At 43.7% G+C, this 26,152-nt stretch overlaps 1 protein-coding gene across 1 annotated transcript in view; it reads right to left on the bottom strand.

Moving 5' to 3' along the window:
• Positions 1-26,152, bottom strand: part of MOB4 (MOB family member 4, phocein) — a 189,075-nt gene that overhangs the window by 101,631 nt on the left and 61,292 nt on the right. The window contains exon 3 of the mRNA XM_073558087.1: positions 14,627-14,727. Within this exon, the coding sequence (XP_073414188.1) occupies positions 14,627-14,727 (101 nt within the window). The remainder of the gene's footprint in view (positions 1-14,626; positions 14,728-26,152) is intronic.

Here is a 26,152-nt window from a genome sequence, read left to right as displayed (position 1 = left end):
AACAGGAACACTATGTTACCATTTCAGAGACAGCAAAGGTGGGAGATGGGGAAGAAGTCCCTAAAGGCCTTACAGCAACTCCAAGTCCTGCACTGTAGTTCTTTAAAGATTCATTCAACCGTCATCAAGAGACAAGTCTACGTCTCTTACGACGCATCTACAAAGACTACAGCTGCAGGAACCTCTCCAAGTGCTTCAGAATGCTGGCTCCTTCGAACAGGAGTCACATGAACGTAACTTTGTCGCTGGGCTCTGCCACGGTGGGGAGCAAACCTTTGCATGCTACTGCTGTGCTGGGACCCAGGACTATTAGTGTCCAACTGAACTTTAAACTTCCCCTTGTGGACTGGAACTTCTACTGTTGGGTTGGTGGAAGAGTTGGCATATTGCGGCTTCCCCAATCCTTAGAAGGGGTTTTCTACTGGACTCATTTTTCAATCAACGACTAAGTTTTACTATAAGTATGGACTTGATTTCTGGATTATGTTGCATTGTTTTTTTTCTCTCCTCTCATTGCAGGTTTCATGACGTTTAGGGACAGAGTCGTCTCCTTATCTCGCACAAGGACTTATGAAAATTCCCTGTTGTTGCTAGGTAGAAATAGACTGACAAAATTGTCCCTATGTCCCTCTTGCAGTTGAGCTCTGTATTAGGTTGCTCCTCCTGTCTTCAGTTTAGCCTACAACAGCCATGACTCAAAGAGGCATGTGTACTCTCCTGTAAAGATAACTCCTTTTTACCTACTGTTCATTGTAAACTAATACAAGATTTTGGAAGAAAACAGGATCGTTCCTCCTGGTCTTTCTACAGTTGCATTGCCAGTAGAGTTAAAACTGAGGACGCCTGGTTGTGTGAGTACAAGTTACACAATTATCTAAGAAGCTGATAGAACGCTTGGGATTTACAGCCAGCAGGAAGAGTCAGAAAACTGTTAACTACCGCCGTTAAAAGGCGTATCGGCGGTCGATAAGGGGTTAAATAGACATTTTTATTTGGGGAAATCGCACTGTTAGAATAATGATCCAATGTTAAGACCCTGGCCATCAAAGAGCATAATGGGAAGAATACTGTACGTGCTCTATATGCACTAGCATTATATTACCCTGCACCTCCTAAAGGCTTTGTCAATTGGTCTATACTATTGTTGTTATATAAAGACTTTTTGATGTCCCTCAATTAGAGGTACTCCTTGCTTTACATAATCAAAAAATATATGGCTTTAGATTTATTCTCAACATACTTTGAATATTTTAAACATCTCAGATTTCTTCCTCTTTTGGGGATCAAATAGTATCACAAATTTGGTTTATATGTTTTAGTGCTGTGTGTTATTTTGGAAAACATTACTGACATATTGGAAACCTGCATCATACGGCTACCTGGGTTTTTCCAAAAACAAAGTTAATTTTGATTAATACATCTTGAAATAATAGTAATTTCCACAAATGGATGTGTTTAACCCCTGAACTCCCAAGGGTGGTTTGCATGTTAATGCCCGGGCCAATTTTTACAATTCTGACCACTGTCCCTTTATGAGGTAATAACTCTGGAACGCTTCCATGGATCCCAGTGATTCTGACACTGTTTTCTTGTAACATATTGTACTTCATGATAGTGGTAAAAATTCATTCATATAACTTGCGTTTATTTGTGGAAAAAAAAAAAAAGAAATTTGGCAAAAATGTTGAAAATGTCACAATTTTTTAAATTTGAATTTTTATGCTCTTAAATCACAGATATGGCACTCAAAAAACTTAAGTAACATTTCCCACATGTTTACTTTACATCAGCACAATTTGGGAACCAAAATTTCTTTTTTTGTTAGGAAGTTATAAGGGTTAAAATTTGACCAGCGGTTTCTCATTTTTACAACACCATTTTCTCTTTAGGGACCACATCACATTTGAAGTGACTTTGAGGGGTCTATATGGGATATATACCCAAAAGTGACACCATTCTAAAAACTGCACCCCTTAAGGTACTCAAAACCAGATTCAAGAAGTTTCTTAACCCATCAGGTGCGTCACAGGAATTTTTTGCATGTAAAAAAAAAAAAAAAAAAAAAAAAAAAATTTAAACATTTACGGTAACTTTTTTTTTTTTTTTTTTTCACAAAAAAAAATTACTTCAGGTTCAATTTCTTTATTATACCAAGGGTAACAGGAGAAATTAGACTGCAAAAGTTATTGTGCAATTTGTCCTGAGTATACTGATACCTGATATGTGGGGGGGAACCACTGTTCGGCGCATGGCAGAGCTTAGAAGGGAAGGAGCGCCGTTTGACTTTTTCACTGCAAAATTGGTTGGAATTCAGATCGGATGCCATGTCACGTTTGGAGAGCTCCTGATGTGCCTAAACAGTGGAAACCCCCACAAGTGACCCCATTTTCCAAACTAGACCTCCCGAGGAACTTATCTAGGTATGTGGTGAGCACTTTGAACCCCCAAGGGCTTCACAGAAGTTTATAACGTACAGCCGTAAAAAAATTTTCCACAAAAATGATCTTTTCACCCCCAATTTTTATTTTCCCCAAGGGTAACAAGACCCCAAAATTTATTGTGCAATTTGTCTGGAGTACGCCGATACCCCACATGTGGGGGTAAACCACTATTTGGGCGCATGGCAGAGCTCGGAAGGGAAACAGCACCTTTTGACTTTTATGGCTGGAATTGAGATTGGATGCCATGTCACGTTTGGAGAGCTCCTGATGTGCCACACCTGGGCGTGAAAATAAAAAAAATCATTTTTTCCACAATCATTTAGTCCCCAATATTTTTATTTTCCCAAGGGTAAGAGGAGAAATTGGACCCCAAAGGTTGTTGTCCAATTTGTCCCGAGTACACGGATATCCCATATGTGGGAGAAAACTACTGTATGGGCACACGTCAGGGCTCGGAAGGGAAGTAGTGAAGTTTTGGAATGCAGACTTTGATGGAATGGTCTGCGGGTGTCATGTTGCGTTTGGAGAGCCTCTTATGTGCCTAATCTGTTGGAACACCCACAAGTGACCCCCATTTTGGCAACTAGACCCCCCAAGTAACTTATCTAGGAGTGTGGTGAGTAGAGTTGAGCGACTTTGGTCGGATCGGGTTTCCTGAAACCCGAATGAAACAAGATTTGAGTCAGATGAAACTGGTCCGACTAGGGCAAAAAAAAGTTGGAGTTTCGTCCAAAACCCAACTCCAATGCAATTCAATGGGGAATAAAAGTCGGCATTGAGTGGATGAATGTCATCCACTCAATGCCAACCTTTATTTCCGACTGACTTGCATTGGGGTCGGGTTTCGGACGACACTCCAACTTTATTTTTGCCCTAGTCGGACCAGTTTCATGCTACTCAAATTTTGCATCATTCGGGTTTCTCAAAACCCAATCCGACCAGTCGCTCAACTCTAGTGGTGAGCACTTTTTACCCCCAAGTGCTTCACAGAAGTTTAACGTAGAGCCATAAAAAAAACATTTTTTCCCACAAAAATATTTTTGCCCCCAATTTTTTATTTTCCCAAGGGTATCAGGAGAAATTGGACCCCAAAAGTTGTTTTACAATTTGTCCTGAGTAGGCTGATACCCCACATGTGGGGGTAAACCACTGTTTGGGCGCATGGCAGAGCTTGGAAGGGAAGGAGCACCATTTGACTTTTTCAACTCAGAATTGGCTGGAATTGAGATCAGACGCCATGTTTAGTTTGGAGAGCACCTGATGTGCCCAAACAGTGGAAACCCCCCAATTCTAACTCCAACATACCCCTAACCCTGATCTCTGCCCTAACCCTAACGGGAAAATGGAAATCAATACTTTTTTTTATGTTATTATTTTTCCATACCTAAGGGGGTGATAAACGGGGGGGTTTGATTTACTATTTGTGGCGGGTTTTTATGTTTGGCAGCTGTCACAGGCTAAAAGACGCTTTTTATTGTAAAAATAGTTTTTGCATCACCACACTTTGAGAGCTATAATTTTTCCATATTTTGACCCACCGAGTAATGTGAGGTCTTTTTTTGCGCGACGCGTTGACGATTTTATTCGTACCATTTTCGGGCACATGACATTTTTTGATCGCTTTTTATGCCGATTTTTGGGAAGCAGAATCAACAAAAACCAGCATTTCATGAATTTCTTTTGGAGGGTGCGTTTACACCGTTCCACATGCGGTAAAATGGATAAGGCGGTTTTATTCTTCGGGTCAGTAGTTACAGCGATACCTCATTTATGTCTTTTTTTATGTTTTGGCTCTTTTATGCAATGAAAGCAATTTTATATAAAAAACTAGCTGAAGAGCCCGCTGTTGCCCGGGCATAGTACCTGTGGTTAGTTATAACAAATTATAATTATCCTCAGTCCCATAGTCCAGTGCCCATATTCCCATCATACATATCTGCCATTCCACAGTCCAGTGCCCATATACCCATCATGCATATCCGCCATTCTATAGTCCAGTGCCCATATACCCATCACACATCCTCCTTCCCATAGTCTCATGCCCATATACCGATCATACATATCCTCCATCCCACAGTCCCGTGCCCATATACCCATCACACGTCCTCCATCCTATAGTTCCGTGCCCATATACCATTTATGACATCTTCGCCATGGCAAACCCATTATGACATAACTGTCACCTTTGCAACCCAGTATGATATCAGCGTCGCCATGGCAACCATATATAAAGCTGAGTGTATAGCCCCACCCACTCCGCATAGCTACATTCACTATAATATCCCACATCATCCCGTCAGCCAGAGCTACCTGACTACTACTCCTAATATCCCACATCATCCCGTCAGCCAGAGCCACCGGACTACTACCCCTAATATCCCACATCATCCCGTCAGAGCCAGTAAAAGTAGAATTGTGAAATTGCACAGAAACATGGTTCACTAAGATTCCAGGTTTTCTACTGATCAGGCTAATATTCTCACTATTCTGCCACCATAAATATCACAGTCATGCTTTTCACCAATGGACAGGCACAAACCTTTATACATTAGTACAGTAGAGAAACCGTCACACACATTTTCATGAACAGTGAACTTGTAATTTGTCCGGCTGAGTTGCTCATGGATGCACAGCATCTGTATGCAGTATAGTACCATATTTAATGGGTTGTTATGGGAAAAGCATTACGTGTTATATGGGTATATTCAGGTGAATTATGGGGAAAGTAGCACTTTAAAAAAAACTCACAGCATCAGAGCACAGCAACACAACAATAATACATAAAAGTGTCTGAGAAAATATTAAATCCACATGACATTTAATATGTGCACTTTCCTACATTCATGTGTGTCACTTAATGATACCACACGGGAGGGGGGGGGATTCATTTCTGTCATATATTCACTGCTCCTTTCTGGGGGACAGACGATGGCTGGAGCTTATGTTCCTGGGGATGCTAGATTTCTCCCACCATGTCAGTGTCTGCTGAGGTACTGTCAAGTGGGAAAACTTGTGCATAGCAACCAAAGCTCAGCTACTTTTAACCAGCTCTGGTGAAATGAGAGATGCTTAGTGATTGGTTGCAAGAAAACTGTTGGTCATAGCAACCAATCACAGCTTAGCTTCTTTTGAACTGCTCTGGTGAAATGAAAGATGCTTCGTGATTGGTTGGTGATACACACACACATTGATTTTTATTATATATATATATATATATATATATATATATATATATATATATATATATATATATATATATATATGTGCCGGGGGTTAATGTGCCGGGGGGGGGGGGGGGGGTCTGTGACCGCCCCTGACACATAGTGCCGGGTGTCAGCTGACACCCAGCCGCGATCAGCGGCGCTCCCCCGTGAGCGCCGCTGATCGCGTTAGACGTACTATTCCGTCCTTGGGACTTAGGTCTCAGGTCACATGGACGGAATAGTATGTCTAATGTAGGAAAGGGGTTAAAGTGAACTTGTCAGCTGGATTGTGCACAGTTGGCGATACAATAAAGGCTACTGCATAGGCGCCGACGGTGCCACCTTGGTGGAGTCCCATTTTTTTTTCCACTAGCATAATGGCACCAGTGGTGGAGCCTGCACAATAGCATCCATCATGTTCCGAATTATGCTACTGCGCAGGTGCGGCTGGCGCCATTTTGAGGAAGAAATTTTTTCTATCACTAAATAAAATGAATATATGGATATTTTAGATCAGATCACGCAACAGCGCAGGTGCTGCCATGATTAATGTAGTTTTTTGTTGTTTTTTTTTAAACAAACAATAAGAAACACAGTATGAAAACTAGGGGGCAGGTCAGTGAGGGATCAGTGACATGTCATAAGCCACACAGACGAATATGTAAGCAGAGCACCAAATAAAGCCCTGACACAGGCCATCACGGAGTATAAGCATATCTTTAATTCAAACTAATCTTTATTTTGAAACAGCCACAATATGGATTTCTTCACCAGGTATCATTTTAATCAGTATAGTGGCACCAACCTGACACTGTCAGTAGTTTACTCCGCACAATCCTGTTGACGGGTGCACTTTAAATAAAAATGTTCCTGTGCTGAGATAATCTTATAAATGTGCTCATGCTGTGTACTGTGTAATGGCTGTGTCTCAATGTGCAGGAACATGGTCGGCACATGCCAGATCTCCTGGGCAGGGGAGGACGCAAAAGAGAGTATACAGACAGGACAGCATGGGATCACAGCGGATTCTTTATACGAGTTAAAGCCTTTCCCTGCCTGTTTTTAAAAAATGTTTTACCTCAAATCAATAGTTATTTGGGATGCTGGGCTGTAATGTCTGTACACTTCCATCTTCTCCTGCCTAGGAGCTGCAGTATTGATCAGACACAGCGATTACACAGCAGTGGTACATTTATAAAAGATTCTCTCAGCACAGGAACATTTTTATTTACACACATCCAATTGTGGAAATTATTCCAAGATCTATTGATTAACATTACCTTTATTCATGGGAAAACCCCTTTAACTCAGCCCCATTTCTCCTCAATTAGGCTCCTTCTATTTATCTAAGCCCCACTCTCGTCATGTAGTGACTGTGTACATATTCACACCATCCTTTAGCTAAGCCCTCAATCAGTTAGTTGTGGTGTGGATAGTTCCTCAGTCACCCCTAACTCACGATTTGCCCTTTCCAACACCATTCCTATAACCCCTAAATGATTTATCTCTGAATTCCCCAACAAATAGACAGTGGTGGATTTGAGGGGCTTCAGTGTAGTACTGGTGCCTAAGCATTCTCATCTCTCCCTCAGGCATCAATGCAGACCACCTCCTGACATGAACTGAGGGGATGGAGCAGAAATAAAATACAACCTTAACAATGGCTGGCTATTCTGCAGCCAGCGTTAGACTGAATGGTGGACACCGAACTCTCAGGAGGGGAACACATGGCACTACTATGCATCGTGTGCGTTTCCTGCGGTTTTGCCCCTGCATATCCATCATGTGCCTTGTCTGTGGTTGGAGGATAGAGCTGCCCAGTAAGGTAGCAGTCACATTGTAAGGTGAACTTCACTGCCCCAGCAATGGTCTGTGATTGGCTGCGGTAATAGAAAAAGTCTGTGCAGGGATAAAGGTGGTGATGCCGGGGGTCTGTGTCTGACTCCCAGCATCTCCTATCTGTAATAATTACAGCAAGTCGCCTAGATGGATGCTCTGCTGGAATAATTGCGAAAGATGATGCCAAAAGATGGTGCCATGTTCTGTCTTCAGTGATTCCTGAAATCGCCACCAAGAGATGTTGCTGGTCCAGATGCTGAAGAGCGAGTGAGGGGTGACCAGGAAGCATTGAGGTCAGCGGAGCTGCACCGAAGGTAGTCAACCGAAAGCGTGAGAATGCGTAGTGGAGCCTGGTCAGAGAAGAGGAGGATCATACATGCACCTTCCTGGGTTCTAGGTTCCAGGATATCGGGAAGGCGGCGGGGATGGAGAATCACAGCCGGCATAGTACCAGCACAGTATGCTAGTCGGGGCTTGGTTGACCATCGGCTAGACGAGGCAGTCACTGGTCCTGGGATTGACACTATGAAAGCTGAGGTGCTGGACGGGAGTCAGCTGTTCGGGCAAGGCTAGTCTACAAGTGGCGAGTACAATCCCCTCCATATCCACCTCCCCACTGCCCTATCACTATTGTCTAGTATATGGTCATCCATAAAGGGTATTCTCTCCAATAGATTAGATCAGTGAGGATCTGTCCCCACGAGTCCCAGAGGTGGCTGAGGGGACTGAAGGGGAGCAAGAATCAGTGGTAAAGCATACAGCTTCTGGGGTGGGTGAGACTTGTTATAAGGAAACCATTACATGTGTGGTTTCCAGCTAGGTTTTCTCCCAGCAATGTCAATTAAAGAGAAAAATCTGACACAATAAATTTCTAGATTTATCATCATTGCTGCCAGCATCAAAAAAATTCCTAGCCAAGATCGAAAGAAAAAGGAAAATAAAATAAAGGGGAAAAAAATGGATGATGATAGGCGCAGGCCTATACCCAAATCATTTATTAACTGGCTTCAGGCTTTTTGCATTTATGTTAGTGTAATGGGTGAAAAGTTTCCCAAAAAGTGGAAAAAAATACTGCCTTAAAATTACCAGCTAATATGAAAATTTTAGGCAGAAATTAGGCGTTTTGCCTTCTCTTAACCCCTTCATGACAGCCAATATGTATTTTTATTGACCTGAGATATAAGAGAATATCATCCCCATACAGGTGACAATCCAGCAGCTGTCGGCTGTACACTATATATGACAACTTGCTGTATCACAAATGATCGGTGTTGGCGCCGTCCATTATCTGTTTAACCCCTTAGTTGCTGCTGTCAAAAGTGACTACATCAAATGTTTAATAGATTGTGGGGGCTTGCACGTTAATCTAATTGACACACCGAGATCATGATTGTGTGGTCCTGATGTTTGCCATAGCAGTTCATGGCCAAATAGCTGCCTAAGGCTGTGTGCACACGCTGCGGATTTTGCTGCGGTTCCGCAGCGGTTTTGGCCGCTGCGGACCCGCAGCAGTTTTTGCTGTGGTGTACAGTACCATGATTCCCTATGGGAATCAAAAACCGCAATACAGACGGTGCGGAATTTTCCGCGCGGATTATCTGCGGTTTTCAATCCGCAGAAAGAATTGACATGTCAATTCTTTCTGCGGATTCTGCTGCGGTTTGCAATCTCCTCCATTGAGGAGATGAAAAACCGCAGGGCAAAACCGCAGAGCAATCCGCAGGTATTTTGACCTGCGGTTTCACCTGCAGATTTTACAAAATCCGCGCAGATGAATCCGCACCTAATCCGCAGCGTGTGCACACAGCCTTAGAGTCTCCCTGCTATAGCGGCCAGTTCAGAAGTTAGGCTGGAGTCACACATAGCAGCAGCGTTCCTGACAACGATATCAATGTGTCTGGATCGCTGGTGAATCGCTATGTGATCGCTGGTGAGCTGTCAAACAGACAGCTTCACCAGCGATCAGCATAGCGACGCCGTTAGTAACCAGCGCACTGATGCAGGAAGCTGCGTCCCTAGATACCCGATGTGTACGTTAGTTACCAGCTCCCTGCATCAGCGCGCTGGTAACTAACGTACACATCGGATATCTAAGGGACACACGTCCCTTGGATACCTGATGTGTACATTAGTTAACAGCAGATCGCTGGTCTCCCGCCTGTCACACGCAGCGATGCGTGGTGGCCAGCAGGAGACCAGCGACCAAAAAAAAAAAAAAAGTTCTGGCCTTTCCTGCAGCGATCAGCGATACCGGCAGGGGGGTGTCACACACAGCGATCTCGCTGGTGAGATCGCTGTTGTGTCACAAAATTTGTGACTCAGCAGCGATCTCGCTAGCGAGATCACTATGTGTGACGGGGCCTTTAGTGACATTTAGGTGGTAAACAAACACTATCATTCCGGCTATACCACTTTGCATTAATTCTTGAAAATCACCTGAAGGGTTAAACTACCTAACAGCAGTTTTCAATGTGTCAGGGGGTGCCATTTTTAAAATGGTATCACGTTTGGGGTTTTCCAATATATAGCACCCCCAAAGTCACTTCAAACTTGGATAGGTCCCTCAAAAAAATAAATTTTGTAAATTAACTTGAAAAAATGAAAAATTACTGCTACATTTTTAAACCTCCTAAAAGGCTAACAAAATAAATTTGTGTTTTAAAAATGGTGCTGATGTAAAGCTGGCATGAGGGAAATGTTATTTATGAATGTTTTTGTGTGGTATGATTATCTGGATTAAAGGGATAATCATTCAAAGTTTGAATACTGCAATTTTTTCACATTTTTGTCAAGTTTCTGCTATCTTTTATAAATAAACACAAAACATATCAATCTAAACTTACTATTATCATAAATTATAATGTGCCACGAAAAAAAAAAAAAAGTCTCAAAATCACTGGGATTTGTTGAAGCATTCCAGAGTTATGATCACATAAAGTGACATTGGTCAGAATTTAAAAAATTGACCTGGTCACGAAGGAGGGGGTAAAGAATGTAGGACTGGGGCTCAATATAATATTGCCAGCAAGGTCTGGTGGTATTCACAAGGTTGTGATGCAGACGGATTTTAACAATGGCACCCGTTTTGCCTTTAATGAAGCCCAATGTAAATGGCCAAACTCGTGTAAATACAGACACGATTGTTATTTTTGGGGTGGGGCACACCGAATTGCGAGATGCTCTATAAAAAAATAAATAAATAAAAAAACTGGAGAACATGCTAATGTGGCTAGAGCAGCATCCAAATCCCAAGATGGTCAAATTATTAACTGAAGGTTTCTCAGAGGGATTTGTTATTCCACCATTTATAGGTGTCTGTTGTGTATGGGTTAATAATTTAATATAAGTCAGCGGAACTCCATCCAGAGGTGGCATTAGCTAAATAAGTAAATAGATTAATGAGCGTAGATTGGCTGGTCTGTTTTTGGAACAGCCATTTCCTGATTTTCGTTTGTCACCTGAGGCTAGTTCCAAACAAAGAGCATAACTCTCAGGTCAATTCATCACTTATCATACCCATACAGTGCATTGCTGAACGATAGCATAGATGGCAAGCTAGTGTCAGTGTATTACACATCCTTTCACCAAGCGCTGGATAGAGTTAGGGTCCGGGGCACTAATGGCCAAGACTGATATTGAAGCAGCGTTTAGATTACTACTAGTAATGAGTGAACAAGCTTGTATAACGTGTTATCCGAGTATCTAGCAGTGCTCGAATAACATGCCCGAGTCCCCACGGCTGCATGATTTGCGGCTGTTAACACATGCAGGGATTACTTGTTTGTTTGGCATTCCCCACCTATGTTGAGGCAATCAAAGCCACAAAACATACAGCCACAGGGACTCGAACATATTATTTGAGCACGCTCAAGATACTCTGATAACACCCGAGCACATTCGCGCTTTACTACTTGTGATGAGCAAACGTGCTTAGATAACGTGTTATCTGAGCATACTCGGGTGCTGACGTCTGAGTGCTCAAATAATATGAGCCTGGATGTGTCACGGCTGTTTCACAGCCCCAATACATGCAGGGATTGCCTAACAGGTGCAACCAGCTGGCAAGCCGTTAACGTAGTATCAGCTTACAATTATTCTAAGGAAATATTCTTCAACCCACTCATTTCATATTGGGGCAGCGACAGAGGCCACCAGGTTGGGGTTCAGTAAAAAGATAATAAAAAGACTGGGGAGATGGGAGTCCAACTAGTATCAGCTGTATATTAGAAAGTACGTTGGTGCTAATCTTAGGTATATATAGGTTATACAGGTTATACAGTCTGGATTCTGGGCCACTCGTTCATCCATTGGGCAGAAAACAGAACGCAACATTGGTGCTATGGGTTCAACCTGTCGTCTGCTGATCGAGTGAAAGTGTGTTGGCTGGGGATCTGGGGGCAAAGATGTGGTGGCCTGATCGACCAGGTGATGAGGAGAAGAGACAGATTTCCAGTCCTTGATATTATTGTACACCTTGGAGGAAACTACATTGGAAGAAAAGTTATTTGAAAATACAGTTTGCCCGAAAATAGGGCACCCCCGAAAGTAAGGCATGCTAGGGGGAGCACTGTGCCTGCTAATATAAGGAACCCGACGAAAATAAGGCATATCTTGTTCTGTGCATGAGGCATGCAGTTGTGTCTCGTCCCCGTTGTCCGGTGCCCGCCACTGCAGCCGCACTGTTTGCAGGAGTTAATCACAGCCTCGGAGCTGTGTGCCGATCTCCGCCCATGAGCCCTGCGCCAATCACAGCGCAGGAACCATGGGCCAGCTGACGTCATCCATAGCCTCTGATTGTTCCTGCGCTCTGATTGGCCCAGGGCTCCTGCACCACCAAAGCACTGAAAGCAGCACCGCGGAGGAAAACAGTAAGTATGTATGTATGTATGTATGTATGTATGTATGTATGTATGTATGTATGTGGTACACACATGGGAGGCTGCAGTGGGGGATACTGTAATAATGGGAGGCTGCAGTGGGATACCGGGATGATGGGAGGCTGCAAACTGTACTGTAGAATGGTGGGGGCGCTGTACTGGGGACTGTAAAGGGATGTTGAGGGCTGCAATGGGATGATGGGAATATTTGGGGCTGCAAAATGATGATGGGGCTGCTACGGTAAAGGAACTGCTGTGGGTGATTGTTATGGTAGCGGTACAGTGTCCAGAAAGTGTGTGGGAGCCATTTTAGAGCCCTTATGTTTTGTGGCCCTGTGTGGGAGTCAGGCAATTACAGTACCGTACCGTAGTGTATTACTTTGATTTGTTGTCTTCTTTTCTGCTGAACGGTCTATATGTCTGACTACTGGTTTTACGCTACAGAACGTTCCTTATGTAAGGGTAGAGCGCGCTGGAATGTTTCTCATGAAAATAAGACACAACCCCCCCCCATGGTGCAACTTTTGGAGCAAAAATTAATATAAGACGGTGTCTTATTTTCGGGGAAAAAAAAGGGCCATCAGATCAGAAGGTGGTTTCCAAGGGTTAGGATTGTGTTTTCTGAATTTATTCCTAGGCTGCCCTGGGTTAAGTTGATAGATCTTAGATACTGTGGGAAAAAAAAAAAAATAAGTAAAACGTTTGAACAGATTTATCTAATTTTTTCCAACAATCAGAGTTTTCTCATTTTGTCATGTTGGACTTGGAAAGTGGGTTGACCGGCCTTTACAGAGTTGACTTGGTACATTTATCGGAAATTGGTAACGATATTTTAAACCTAGACTTACAAGCCATGGTGGAAATCGCTCTTGGTGGGGTGGGGGCCATGCTTACCTGGTTAGGCAAGATGGCCTGGTGGGGTTAGTCTTTCATGGAATGGACAGAAAGTTTTTGGTTAACGGGCTTGATTCTTTTGCCAAGCTGCGCGACTGGTGGTAAATTGTCAGCTATGGGAAGTCTAGAAAGGTTGCAGAATACAAATATTGCCTTTATAGGAGCATTAATTATAAATAAAGGCCATGGCTAATTTTACCCAAGTCAACGTGTCAGAACATTTATTTTATGCCTTGTATAGATCAGCTATAAGTATTGTATTATGTAATGCAATAAAGGCAGCAGTACCAGGTTTCTAGCAATCAGGAGGCCAGAGTAGGCAGTGACCTGCTCAGTCTGATGTTAGCTACAGTGGTTCAGGTTTTAAAACTGGGTTGTCAGGAGAAGAACGGGGAGCATTTAGCAGAAAGTGAATTGCTGCAATAAAGTGTCTGCCTGATCCCATGGCGGGTCAGTTCGATACTGGTTACATATCTACCGCAATTGTTGGGGGTTTTATATTTACACTCGTAATGAAGTAAACCCCGGCACTCAAAATGAGGACAAAGGAATGAATGCAAAAGTGAATTTATTGACACACTGCAAAGGGAACCTAACCAGAGCAACAACACCAACGTTTCGGCATAAAGCCTTTCTCAAGGTAGTTGCATTACTGGTTACAATGAAGAGACACGGGTCACATAGGACGACCGGAAATTTTCACAAGAGGAGGTAAGATTCCATATATTTCACAGAGTGTGCGTAAGTGGAGGAGTGACAGGGTCACTATATGAGAAGAGTGGAAGGTGGGTGGACGCCTGCAGTGGATGGCCGTGACAGGCTCATGTGGCAGTGGAAGCAGCTGCGGCCGCCGCCGCTTCCACTGCCACATGAGCCTGTCACGGCCATCCACTGCAGGCGTCCACCCACCTTCCACTCTTCTCATATAGTGACCCTGTCACTCCTCCACTTACGCACACTCTGTGAAATATATGGAACCTTACCTCCTCTTGTGAAAATTTCCGGTCGTCCTATGTGACCCGTGTCTCTTCATTGTAACCAGTAATGCAACTACCTTGAGAAAGGCTTTATGCCGAAACGTTGGTGTTGTTGCTCTGGTTAGGTTCCCTTTGCAGTGTGTCAATAAATTCACTTTTGCATTCATTCCTTTGTCCTCATTTTGAGTGCCGGGGTTTACTTCATTACGTATATATGTCTTTTTACCCCCTGAGCACCTCCATCTACGGGTGGTAGAGCCTGGAATTTCCATACTTTTATATTTACACTCATGATTCACGCCACAATTTTACATCACATGTTCATAGTAAACCTAAATTTCACAAAAAACAAAAAAAAAAAAAACAAAACACATTTACCTAAACATGGTACCTACCGAAGATGCTCATACTTCCAAACGCCTTCATCCTGACCTTCAGGAGGTTCTAGAATTTTATCAGTGTTGGAACAATCTGTTCTTATATTCTGCTGAATATACTGCAAAACAAAAATGATAAGCATCATAAGGTCCATGTATCTTTAGTGTTTATGAGCAAACACTCAGGTCCCGGAACACAGTTACACGACCACTGTTACCTTCTATTTTATTGCCGCAACAAAACAATGTTCTTTATGTTCCAAATACACAAATAACTGCCAATATCTATAATAATAAATATGCTAAGCAGCTTCCGGGTTGTAACAACTTCCGTCCAGTTGTAACTGGTGACGTCACAGCACACCTCTTGCTATGTTAACCCTCAACACACCACTCCTCCTCAACACACACTCCTCTCACCTTTCACCATCTCCACTCACTCTCTCTCACTTCGTCTCTCATACTCACACCGTCATCGCCGCTGCTCCACGATCAACATCTTCTTCCGCCGGCGCCATCCTGGATCCCAACGTTGTCCACGCCGGCGACATGTTCTTGCGGCGACACCATCTTGAGTATCGCAAAATCCCACGATACTCAAGATGGCGTCGCCACAAGAACATGTCGCCGGCGTGGACAACGTCTGGATCCAGGATGGCGCCGGCGGAAGATGTCGGGGATCGTGGAGCAGCGGCGATGACGGCGTATGAGAGACGGAGTGAGAGAAAGGGTCATACATGGAGTGAAAGGGGGGGGGGAGGGGGGGGAGACGTGAGTGGAGATGGTGAAAGGTAAGAGGAGTGTGTGTTGAGGAGGTGTGTGTGTTGAGTGTTAACATGGCAAGAGGTGTGTCACTATCCTCCCGATGCGATAGCATCGGGCCTTAATCTAGTATCCTATAAACACACTTTCGGGAGAAATGCAAATATGCCCGTTTGGTGTCCATGCATTGTGCCCAGATTGTGCTTCTGGAGACAAGCACCCTGTAAAGTGCTCTCTCTTCCTGCTACAATAATGCCAAACATGTGGCCGCTTACTGTGATTTAGACACAGCGGGGGCTCAGAAAAGGGAGGCATTTGAAATTTGGAGCACAGATTTCACTTTTTCAATTCCATAACTCTGTAGAGGCTTGTTTTATTTTGTAAAATTAGAGGTTTTAATGGTAACATTTTGGGGTATATAAAACATTTTCAGTATATGGCTATAATCGCATTCTGGTGTTATATGCTGAGCACTTATTTCGAGATTTCCGTGTAAATTCACCCCCCCCCCCCTCAAAAAAAAAAAAAAAAAAAAAAAGTGATTTTGACTAAATTCCTGACAAAACCCGCTCATTATGAGGCATATGGAGCCACTTTGGACTGAGTCTGGTCTACGTTTCACCGGTGTCCCAACATTTCAGGTGTCTTTAGCCCACAGTGCCGGAGAGAGACCTGACAAAGTCCACAGTGTCTCAATCTGTCATTACGGTGAGTGATTTAGGCTGAATCGCATTTGTTAAGAGAATTTACACTGCATCCCCGAAGTGCTCAGCGATAAGCACAGGATAAATGATAACCGAGCCTTATTCCGATGGCACAATGACCAATTAGCATCTTGGCGGAGGTAATTATTTTTTCCTAGCAAGATGGCGTCACCAGAGCCTGTGCAGTGGCAGCCACTGGATCACAGATAGCTGCTACTGCACAAGAGAGGCCGGCGCCATTTTCAAACACTTTTAATTTTAGGATTACAAAGAAATGTGTATATAATTAATTACAGGCTGCAGAGTAGGTGCTGCCGCCGCCTGCGGAATGTCACCCCCCACCCCAGATATATATAATATTCATTATGTAAAATAGGGGCGGGTCATAAGTAATACGCCATCAGTATGAATACCTAATCAGAGCACTAAATGAAGACCCCCCACGGCCCCACCCCAAAGCACGAGAAGATCATTAACTCAAAACTGAAAATAAAGATTACCGTATATAATCGAATATAAGCCGAGTTTTTCAGCCCCCCTTTTTGGGCTAAAAAAGACCCCCCTCGGCTTATATTCGAGTCACGGTTGTGACTTACAGTTTACCCAAGCAGGGAGGAGGTCCCCGGTATATGTCCGTGGTCCCCTGCAGCCCGTCAGTGTCCCAGCGGCCGGCGTTGTCAGCGGGACAAGTGCTGGTGTCCTGAGCTGGCGGGGACACCGGCGCGTTATGGGGGGTCACATACCGGTGTCGCCGCTGGCTCAGGCCCCCGGCACTTGCAATAGTCACCTGTCCGCATTCCAAGTAGCTGCGCGCCGGTCTCCTGTCTTCCGTCTTCTGGCAGTGACGTACAGGTCAGGGGGCGCGATGACGTAGAGAGTACGCTCCCTCTGCCTGAGTCACTGAAGAGCCGGCAACGCTGAGAAGCAGCTGAGGTGAGTATATATCGTTTTGGTTTTTTTGTTTTTTTTTTTTTTAATTCCAGCAGCAGCAACATGATGGGATTACTGGTAATCCTATCACTTGGGCAATAAATTATCGTGCATTGGGGGCACTATTATTCACTGTGCAGTGGCAGCAGCAGCAACATGATAGGATTACCGGTAATCCTATCACTTGGGCAATACGGTAAATTACCGTATCATGCATTGGGGCCACCATTATTCACTGTGCAGCATTATATGGGGCATACCGTATGTTATGCAGCGTTATATGAGCCACCATTATTCACTGTGCAGCATTATTTGTACGGAGCATCTTTTTTTTATCCCGTTAGAAATGGATCCCAGTACTTCAAATCCTGGACCAAAACAAAAACGCAGATCGTACGAAGCTGGTTTCAAACTTAAGGTTGTGTCTAGAGCAGAAGAAAGCAATAACAGTATTGCAAGTAGGGAATTTTGTGTTAACGAAAAACAAGTGAGGGAGTGGCGGAAAATGAAAGCAGACTTGGAAAAGACTCCAAAGGCAAAAAAAGCTCAACGTGGTTTGAAGGTGTCGTATGGGGCTCTAGAGACTGAATTGCATAAATGGGTTATGGAGTGTCGTCAAAATGGCTACTGCGTAACACGCATGGGAATTCGCTTACGTGCCCTTCAAATGGCTAAAGAAGACAAATTGAAAGCACCAGGAATTGAAAATTTTGTTGCATCAGCAGGATGGTGTACCCGTTTCATGAATAGGTTTGGCCTATGTTTGCGGCAAAGAACAAAGATTTCACAGAAGTTGCCAAAAGACCTTGATGAAAAAGTGATGTCATTCCATTCATTCATCATAAAACAAAGAAGGATCCATAACTATGACCTGGGAGATATTGGAAATATGGATGAAACACCTATGACTTTTGATCTTCCCAGCAACAGAACTGTGGCAAATATGGGAGAAAAAACTATCCTACTCAGAACCACAGGAAATGAAAAAAAATCATTTCACAGTCATTCTTTCTTGTTTGGATAGTGGAACTAAGCTGCAGCCTGTCATTTTTAAAAGAAAGACCCTGCCTAAAAAGGTCCAATTCCCACCACGAATTACAGTGCGCGCTCATATTAAAGGCTGGATGGATGAAGATGGAACAAAAAAATGGCTGGAAGAAATTTGGAATGGACGACCAGGAACAGCCTTAAAGAAAAAAACATCATTGCTAGTTTGGGATATGTTCAGAGCCCACACATGTGATGACATCAAAAAATTGGCAAAGTCTTCTCAAGTTACTTTGGCGGTTATTCCAGGTGGACTTACATCTGTATTGCAGCCCCTAGATGTGTGTTTAAAACCTTTCAAAGACCGTGTGCGGAGGATGTGGCATGAATGGATGTCATCTGGTCAAGCCCGACTAACAAAACTTGGAAATCTGATGAAGCTGGACATAGAATTAATTGCAAAGTGGGTTCGTGATGCATGGGAAGAGATTCCAGAGGACATGGTGCAACGCGCCTTCAAGAAATGTGGCATTAGTAATGCTATGGATGGCAGTGAAGACAGCGCTTTGTATGAAGACGACAGCAGTGACGGTGATGACCAACTCAGTGATGATGACGACAATGTCTATGCTGATAACCTCTTACCAGCTGAAGCTCTGTTTGGACATACAGATGATGAGGAATCCAGTGACTTTGAAGGATTTTAACTCTTGTGTTTTAGATTGAGCTGAAGTTTTTGTACTTTTAAAGTGATTGCTGTTGCCATATTGGTTTTGTTGACCCTCTTTTGCACTTACAGGGCTTGTTTAATGTTTTTCTTTTAAATAAATACTCAAAAACATTTAACCTACTGATGTCTCAATTAATTTTACTTTTATTCTTATCTATTTTTATTTTTGAAATTTACCAGTATCTTTGGCAATTCCCACCCTAGGCTTATACTCGATTCAATAAGTTTTCCCAGGTTTTAGTGGCAAAATTAGGGGGGGTCGGCTTATACTCGGGTCGGCTTATACTCGAGTATATACGGTAAACAAAAACCACAAGATGGATTTTATCAGCCCAGGTATCATTTGAAACAGTATAATGGCGGCAACCTGACACTGTCTGTAGGTTACTGTGCACAACCCTGCTGACAGGTTCCCTTTAATACTTTCTACTTTAAAAGCCGAGCTCATGCATGTATTGCAGTGCAAAACTAGTGTACTAGAGTACACGAGAGCTGTCATGTTAGCACTGACTGCCTGTTGGACAAAGCTTAAGGCCATATTTCACATGCTCAGTATTTTACCTCAGTATTTAAAAGCCAAAACCAGGAGTGGAACAATCAGAGGGAGAAGTATAAGGCTAAGTGCCCACATTGCAGAAATGCTGCAGAAATGTCCGCAGCATTTCCACAACTCCCTGCCACAGGTAAAACACAAGTGTTGCAAGCGTTTTTAGCTTGCAGAATGCTTGCGCTTTTCCAAGTGATTTGAAGCATCGCTTGGAAAAGTGATTGACAGGTTGGTCACACTTGTCAAGCATAGTGCTTGACAAGTGTGACCAACTTTTTACCATTGATGCTGCCTATGCAGCATCAATAGTAAAAGATAGAATGTTAAAAATAATTAAATAAAATAGGAATATACTTACCCTCCGTCGGCACCCGGAGTCGTCCCGCCCCTCATTGGCGCTGCCGGCAACTTACGTTGCCAGGGATGCCTTGCAACAATGACCTCTGATGACGTAGCGGTCTCGCGAGACCGCTACGTTATCAGAGGTCATTCGCGCAATGCATCCCTGGGAACGGAAGATGCTAGAAGCGTGGCTGAGAGTCGGGAAGGCTCCGGGGGGGCCCATCAGAAGGCGAGTATATCACTACTTTTTTATTTTAATTCTTTTTTCTTTACAGGAAAACGGTACCACCTAGGGCATGGAGGAGAGTCTCCTTTCCTCCAGACCCTGGGTACCATCCACACATGAAGCGCTCACTTTACGCATCGTGGGCATATCCACATGTGTAAAGTGAGCGTTTCAATGCAATCCTATGGCGGTGGAATCGCCGCGATTCCGCAGAAATAATGGACATGCTGCAGATTTTACCGCTATGCGATTCCGCAGTAGGAAAATCCGCAGCATGGGCACAGCAACTGCGGAATCCCATAGGATTCCATGTGGATGCGTTTTATTAGCGTTTAAGCGTCTCCGCTGCGGCAAAAACGCATACAAAACGCAACTTGGGCACACAGCCTAATAGAAATATGTCACCACTTCTGCATTTTTCATCCACTCCTGGGTTTTGGCTTCCAAACGTCAGGTATCAGCTGCAGCAAGGACTTACTCTTCATGTCCAATCCATACATAGGCAGGGACAGTAACACCAGCACTGATTGGGCGCTGGGCTCACATGTCAACACCGCATGAGAGCGAGTGCAGACACCGCAGGAACAGCACCAGCATGGGAGGCGAGTTTAGGTTATTTTATTTTAATTGGGGCCAAATATTTATTTCAAGAAGGGGTTGTCTTAGTAGTGGACAATCCTTTTAAAGAAGTTGTCGACCAAGAAATCCAATTTTTTTCTAAGCTAATCTGCATTGTATTTTGATATGGATCCAAAGGTTATTGTTTCTTCTTGCGGACAGTAACATGTAATCACTGACATGCAATCCTAGAAGTCAGTGTCGACCCTTTAACAAGCCTTGATACATGACTTAGGATAAAAAGCCAAAACCAGAATCTCAATTTGTAGATGTTGTGATTCGGGGTACTGCCCCAAATCAGTGCAAAGTGTGAGATCCAGTTTGGCTCGCCGCAAGGAGAATCCATACCCCCTCTTGGATCCCGGTCAGACACCACATACAGCCAAGCAGTAGCCACAGGCTTCCTGCAGTGCTGGGCTCTGAAGTGCGTCTGCTACTTAAAGAGAGTGAATATCCATTGCTCTCAATTCCCTTAATAGCGGGCACACATAATCGAGCAGCAGCTGCTGCTATCAGCGTGTCCGCTATTAAAGAGAAATGGATTTTCACTGCTCTCCACTCCCATATTAACCCCTTCACCCCCAAGGGTGGTTTGCACGTTCATGACCGAGCCAATTTTTACAATTCTGACCACTGTACCTGAGGTCATAACTCTGGAACGCTTCCATGGATCACGGTGATTCTGACATTGTTTTCTCGTGACATATTGTACTTCATGTTAGTGGTAAAATTTCATTCAAATAACTTGCGTTTATTTGTGAGAAAAACGGAAATTTGGCGAAAATTTTGAAAATTTCGCAATTTTCCAAATTTGAATTTTTATGCCCTTAAATCACAGAGATATAGCACACAAAAAACTTGATAACTAACATTTCCCACATGTTTACTTTACATCACCACAATTTTGGAACCAAAATTTTTTTTTGTTAGGAAGTTATAAGGGTTAAAAGTTGACCAGCGATTTCTCATTTTTACAACACCATTTTATTTTTAGGACCACATCACATTTGAGGTCACTTTGAGGGGTCTATATGATAGAAAATACCCAAAAGTGACACCATTCTAAAAACTGCACCCCTTAAGGTGCTCAAAACCACATTCAAGAAGTTTATTAACCCTTTAGGTGTGTCACAGGAATTTTTTTGAATATTTTAAAAAAAATGAACATTAACTTTTTTTCACAAAAAAAATACTTCAGGTTCAATTTTTTTTATTTTACCAAGGGTAACAGGAGAAATTGGACTGCAAAAGTTATTGTGCAATTTGTCCTGAGTATGCTGATACCTGATATGTGGGGGGGAACGACTGTTTCGGCGCATGGCAGAGCTCAGAATGGAAGGAGCGTCGTTTGACTTTTTCAACGCAAAATTGGCTGGAATTCAGATCGGACGCCATGTCACGTTTGGAGAGTCCCTGATGTACCTAAACAGTGGAAACCCCCTATAAGTGACCCCATTTTGGAAACTAGACCCCCCAAGGAACTTATCTAGATATGTGGTGAGAACTTTGAACCCACAAGGGCTTTACAGAAGTTTATAACGTACAGCGGTACAATTAGAAAATCATATTTTTTCCACAAAAATGATCTTTTCACCCCAATTTTTATTTTCCCAAGGGTAACAGGACCATAAGAGTTATTGTGCAATTTGTCCTGAGTACGCTGATACCCCATATGTGGGGGTAAACCACTATTTGGGCGCATGGCAGAGCTCGGAAAGGAAGCAGCGCCATTTGACGTTTTTGGCTGGAATTGAGATCGGACATCATGTCGCGATTGGAAAACCCCTGATGTACCAAAACAGTGGAAACCCCCCACAAATGACACCATTTTGGAAACTAGACCCCCTAAGGAACTTATCTAGATGTGTGGTGAGAACTTTGAACCCCCCAGTGCTTCACAGAAGCTTATAACGCCCGGGCGTGAAAATAAAAAATTTGTATTTTTTCCACAAACATGATATTTTAGTCACCATTTTTTTATTGTCCCAAGGGTACCAGGAGAAATTGGACCACAAAAGTTGTTGTCCAATTTGTCCTGAGTATGCTGATACCCCATATGTGGGAGAAAACTACTGTATGGGCACACGTCGGGGCTCGGAAGGGAAGTAGTGACGTTTTGGAATGCAGACTTTGATGGAATTGTCTGCGGGTGTCATGTTGCCTTCGGAGAGCCCCTAATGTACCTAAACAGTGGAAACCCCCCACAAATGACCCCATTTTGAAAACTAGACCCCCTAAGAAACTTATCTAGATGTGTGGTGAGCACTTTGAACCCCCAAGGGCTTCACAGAAGTTTATAATGCCCGGGCATGAAAATAAAAAAATCGTATTTTTTCCACAAACATGATCAATTAGTCCCCAATTTTTTTATTTTCCCAAGGGTAACAGGAGAAATTGGACCCCAAAAGTTGTTGTCCAATTTGTCATGAGTACGCTGACACCCCATATGTGGGAGAAAACTACTGTATGGACACACGTCGGGGTTCGGAAGGGAAGCAGTGACATTTTGGAATGCAGACTTTGATGGAATGGTCTGCGGGTGTCATGTGCGTTTGGAGAGCCCCTGATGTACCTAAACTATTGAAACTCCCCACAAGTGACCCCATTTTCGACACTAGGCCCCCCAGGGAACTTATCTAGATGTGTGGTGAGCACTTTGAACCCCCAAGTGCTTCACAGAAGTTTATAACGCTCGGACGTGAAAATAAAAAAATCATTTTTTTTCCACAAAAATGATATTTTTGCCCCCAATTTTTTATTTTCCTAAGGGTAAAAGGAGAAATTGGACCCCAAAAATTGTTTTGCAATTTGACCTGAGTAGGCTGATACCCCATATGTGGGGGTAAAACACTGTTTGGGCGCATGGCAGAGCTTGGAAGGGAAGGAGCACCATTTGACTTTTTAAAACTCAGAATTGGCTGGAATTGAGATCAGACGCCATGTTGCATTTGGAAAGCACCTGATGTGCCCAAACAGTGGAAACCCCCAATTCTAACTCCAACCCGAACCCCAACACATCCCTAACCCTAATCTCAGCCCTAACCCTAACCCTAAGGCTGAGTTCACACGTGGCGTTTTTTTCGCGTTTCCGTGGCGGTTTTAACCGCGCGATTTTGCCGCGAAAAATAAGCATCCCATGCATTCCTATGGGATTCCGCAATGCTGTGCTAATGCTGCGGTTTTTACCGCGGCGGAATCGCTTTGCGGTAAAAACCGCAGCATGCTCATTAATTTGCGGAATCGCGGCGATCCCGCACCCATTGGAATGCATTGTTCCGCTTATTTCCCGCATGTGGCTGTGCACACCATGCGGAAAGTAAGCAGAACAATTGCGGATGGTACCCATGGTCCGGAGGAGAGAAGACTGTCCTCCGGGCTTTGGGTACCATATCCCTGTAAAAAATAGAATTTAAAAATAAAAAAATATTGTTATTCTCACCCTCCGGCATCCCGCGCAGCCTTCCCGCTTCTCTTCACGCTCTCGTTCCCAGTAGTCCTTTGCGAAAATGCTCGCGATGACGTCCCTTCTCGCGGGATCGCGAAGTCTCGCGGTCATCGCGAATTACCGCGAAACGTCGCGATCCCGCGAGAACTGACGTCATCGCGGGCATTTTCGCAAAGGATTACTGGGAACGGATGCGCGGGACGTCGGAGGGTGAGAATAACACTATTTTTTTTTTTTTTTTTTTTTTACATTCTATCTTTTACTACTGATGCCGCATAGGCAGCCTCAGTAGTAAAAAGTTGGTCACACTCGTCAAACACTATGTTTGACGAGTGTGACCAACCTGTCAATCAGTTCTCCAAGCGATGCTACAGATCGCTTGGAAAACGCTAGCATTTTGCAAGCTAAATACGCTTGCAAAATGCTAGTTTTTCCGCGGGAAAATCGCGGGAATTTAAAATGCGATTTTCCCGCGGACTGGAATTCCGGAATTCTCGCGGTAATTTCCGCGAGAGTTCCGGTACGTGTGCACTTAGCCTAGCCCTAACCCTTGCCCTAACCCTAGCCCTAACGGAAAAATACATTTTTTTTATTTTATTATTTTTCCCTAACTAGGGGGGTGATAACGGGGGGTTTGATTTACTATTTATGGCGGTTTTTATGTTTGGCGGCTGTCACACGCTAAAAGACGCTTTTTATTGTAAAAATAGTTTTTGCATCACCACATATTGAGAGCTCTAATTTTTCCGTATTTTGACCCACCGAGTTACGTGAGGCTTTTTTTTTTTTTGCGGGACGAGTTGACGTTTTTATTGGTACCATTTTCGGGCACGTGACTTTTTGATCGCTTTTTTTCCCGATTTTTGGGACGCAGAATGAACAAAAACCAGCGTTTCATGAATTTCTTTTGGGGGGGTGCGTTTACACCGTTCCGCGTGCGATAAAATTGATAAAGCGTTTTTATTCTTCGGGTCAGTACGGTTACAGCGATACCTCATTTAGGTCGTTTTTTTATGTTTTGTCGGTTTTATGCAATGAAAACTATTTTATATAAAAAATAATTATTTTTGCATCGCTTTATTCTGCGAGCTATAACTTTTATTTTTTTGCGGATGATGCTGTGTGGCGGCTCGTTTTTTGCGGAACAAGATGACGTTTTCAGCGGTACCATGGACATTTATATGCGTCTTTTTGATCGCGCGTTATTACACTTTTTGTTTGGCGGTATGATAATCATTTTTTGCTTCGTTTTTTATTTTTATTTTTTAAGGGGTTCGTTAAAGGGGTTAACTAATGGGACAGTTTTATAGGGCGGGTCGTTACGGACGCGGCGATACCTAATATGTGTACTTTTGGGGTTTTTTTATTATTTCTAAAAAATGGATTTATTTGGGGGAATTTTTTTTTTTCCTAATTTATTTGGCGATTTTTTTAAATTTATTTTAACACTTTTCTTTTTGTTTTGTTTTTTTTTTACTTTATTAAATAGTCCCAGGTGGGACATCACTGTCCTGTGACAGATCGCTGATCTGTCACATCACAGATCACTGTGACAGATCAGCAATCTGTCACAGGCACTGCAGAAGGCTTCCTCATGCCTGCGCTTTGCAGGCACTGAGGAAACCAGCTTCCTGCAGGCCCCCGAAGGCCCCCGTCGCCATCTTGGATTCGGGGGCCTGCAGGAAAGGAGCCCCCGGCAGCAGCGCTGCACATTGCGCTGCCGTGGGGGGCTCAGGGAAGCACGGAGGGAGCCCCCTCCCTGCCGATGCTTCCCTTTAACTCCCGGTACACCGCGATCATGTTTGATCGCTGTGTGCAAGGGGTTAACGTGTCGGGGGCGGTCCGTGACCGCCCCTGACACATTGTGCCGGGTGTCAGCTGTGATAATCAGCTGACACCCGGCCGCGATCAGCGGCGCTCACCACGTGGGCGCCGCTGATCGCGGTAGACGTACTATCCCGTCCATGGGCATAGGGGCCCGGGTCCCATGGACGGGATAGTACGTCGGATGTCAGGAAGGGGTTAATTTCTCTTTAGCAGCAGACATATGTGTTAGCCTCAGCAGTCAGCTCCTGCATCCTGTGATCCACTGCTCCGCCGTTGTTGCTACCCAATGTCCGCATGCAAAGCAGGTTCATTCAGACTAAGAAGCACCCCTTAGTTTCCGCCAAATTTTTGGAGAAAAAAAGTGCATCTTCTAGTCCAAAAAAATACAGCAAGTCACAAAGTAGTTAAAATTTACCACATCTACTC

This window comes from Dendrobates tinctorius, unplaced genomic scaffold (assembly GCF_039654945.1).
Source record: "Dendrobates tinctorius isolate UK_male_01 unplaced genomic scaffold, ASM3965494v1 ptg000254l, whole genome shotgun sequence".
Lineage (NCBI taxonomy): Eukaryota > Metazoa > Chordata > Amphibia > Anura > Dendrobatidae > Dendrobates > Dendrobates tinctorius.
This window is presented reverse-complemented; position numbering and strand designations above follow the sequence as displayed.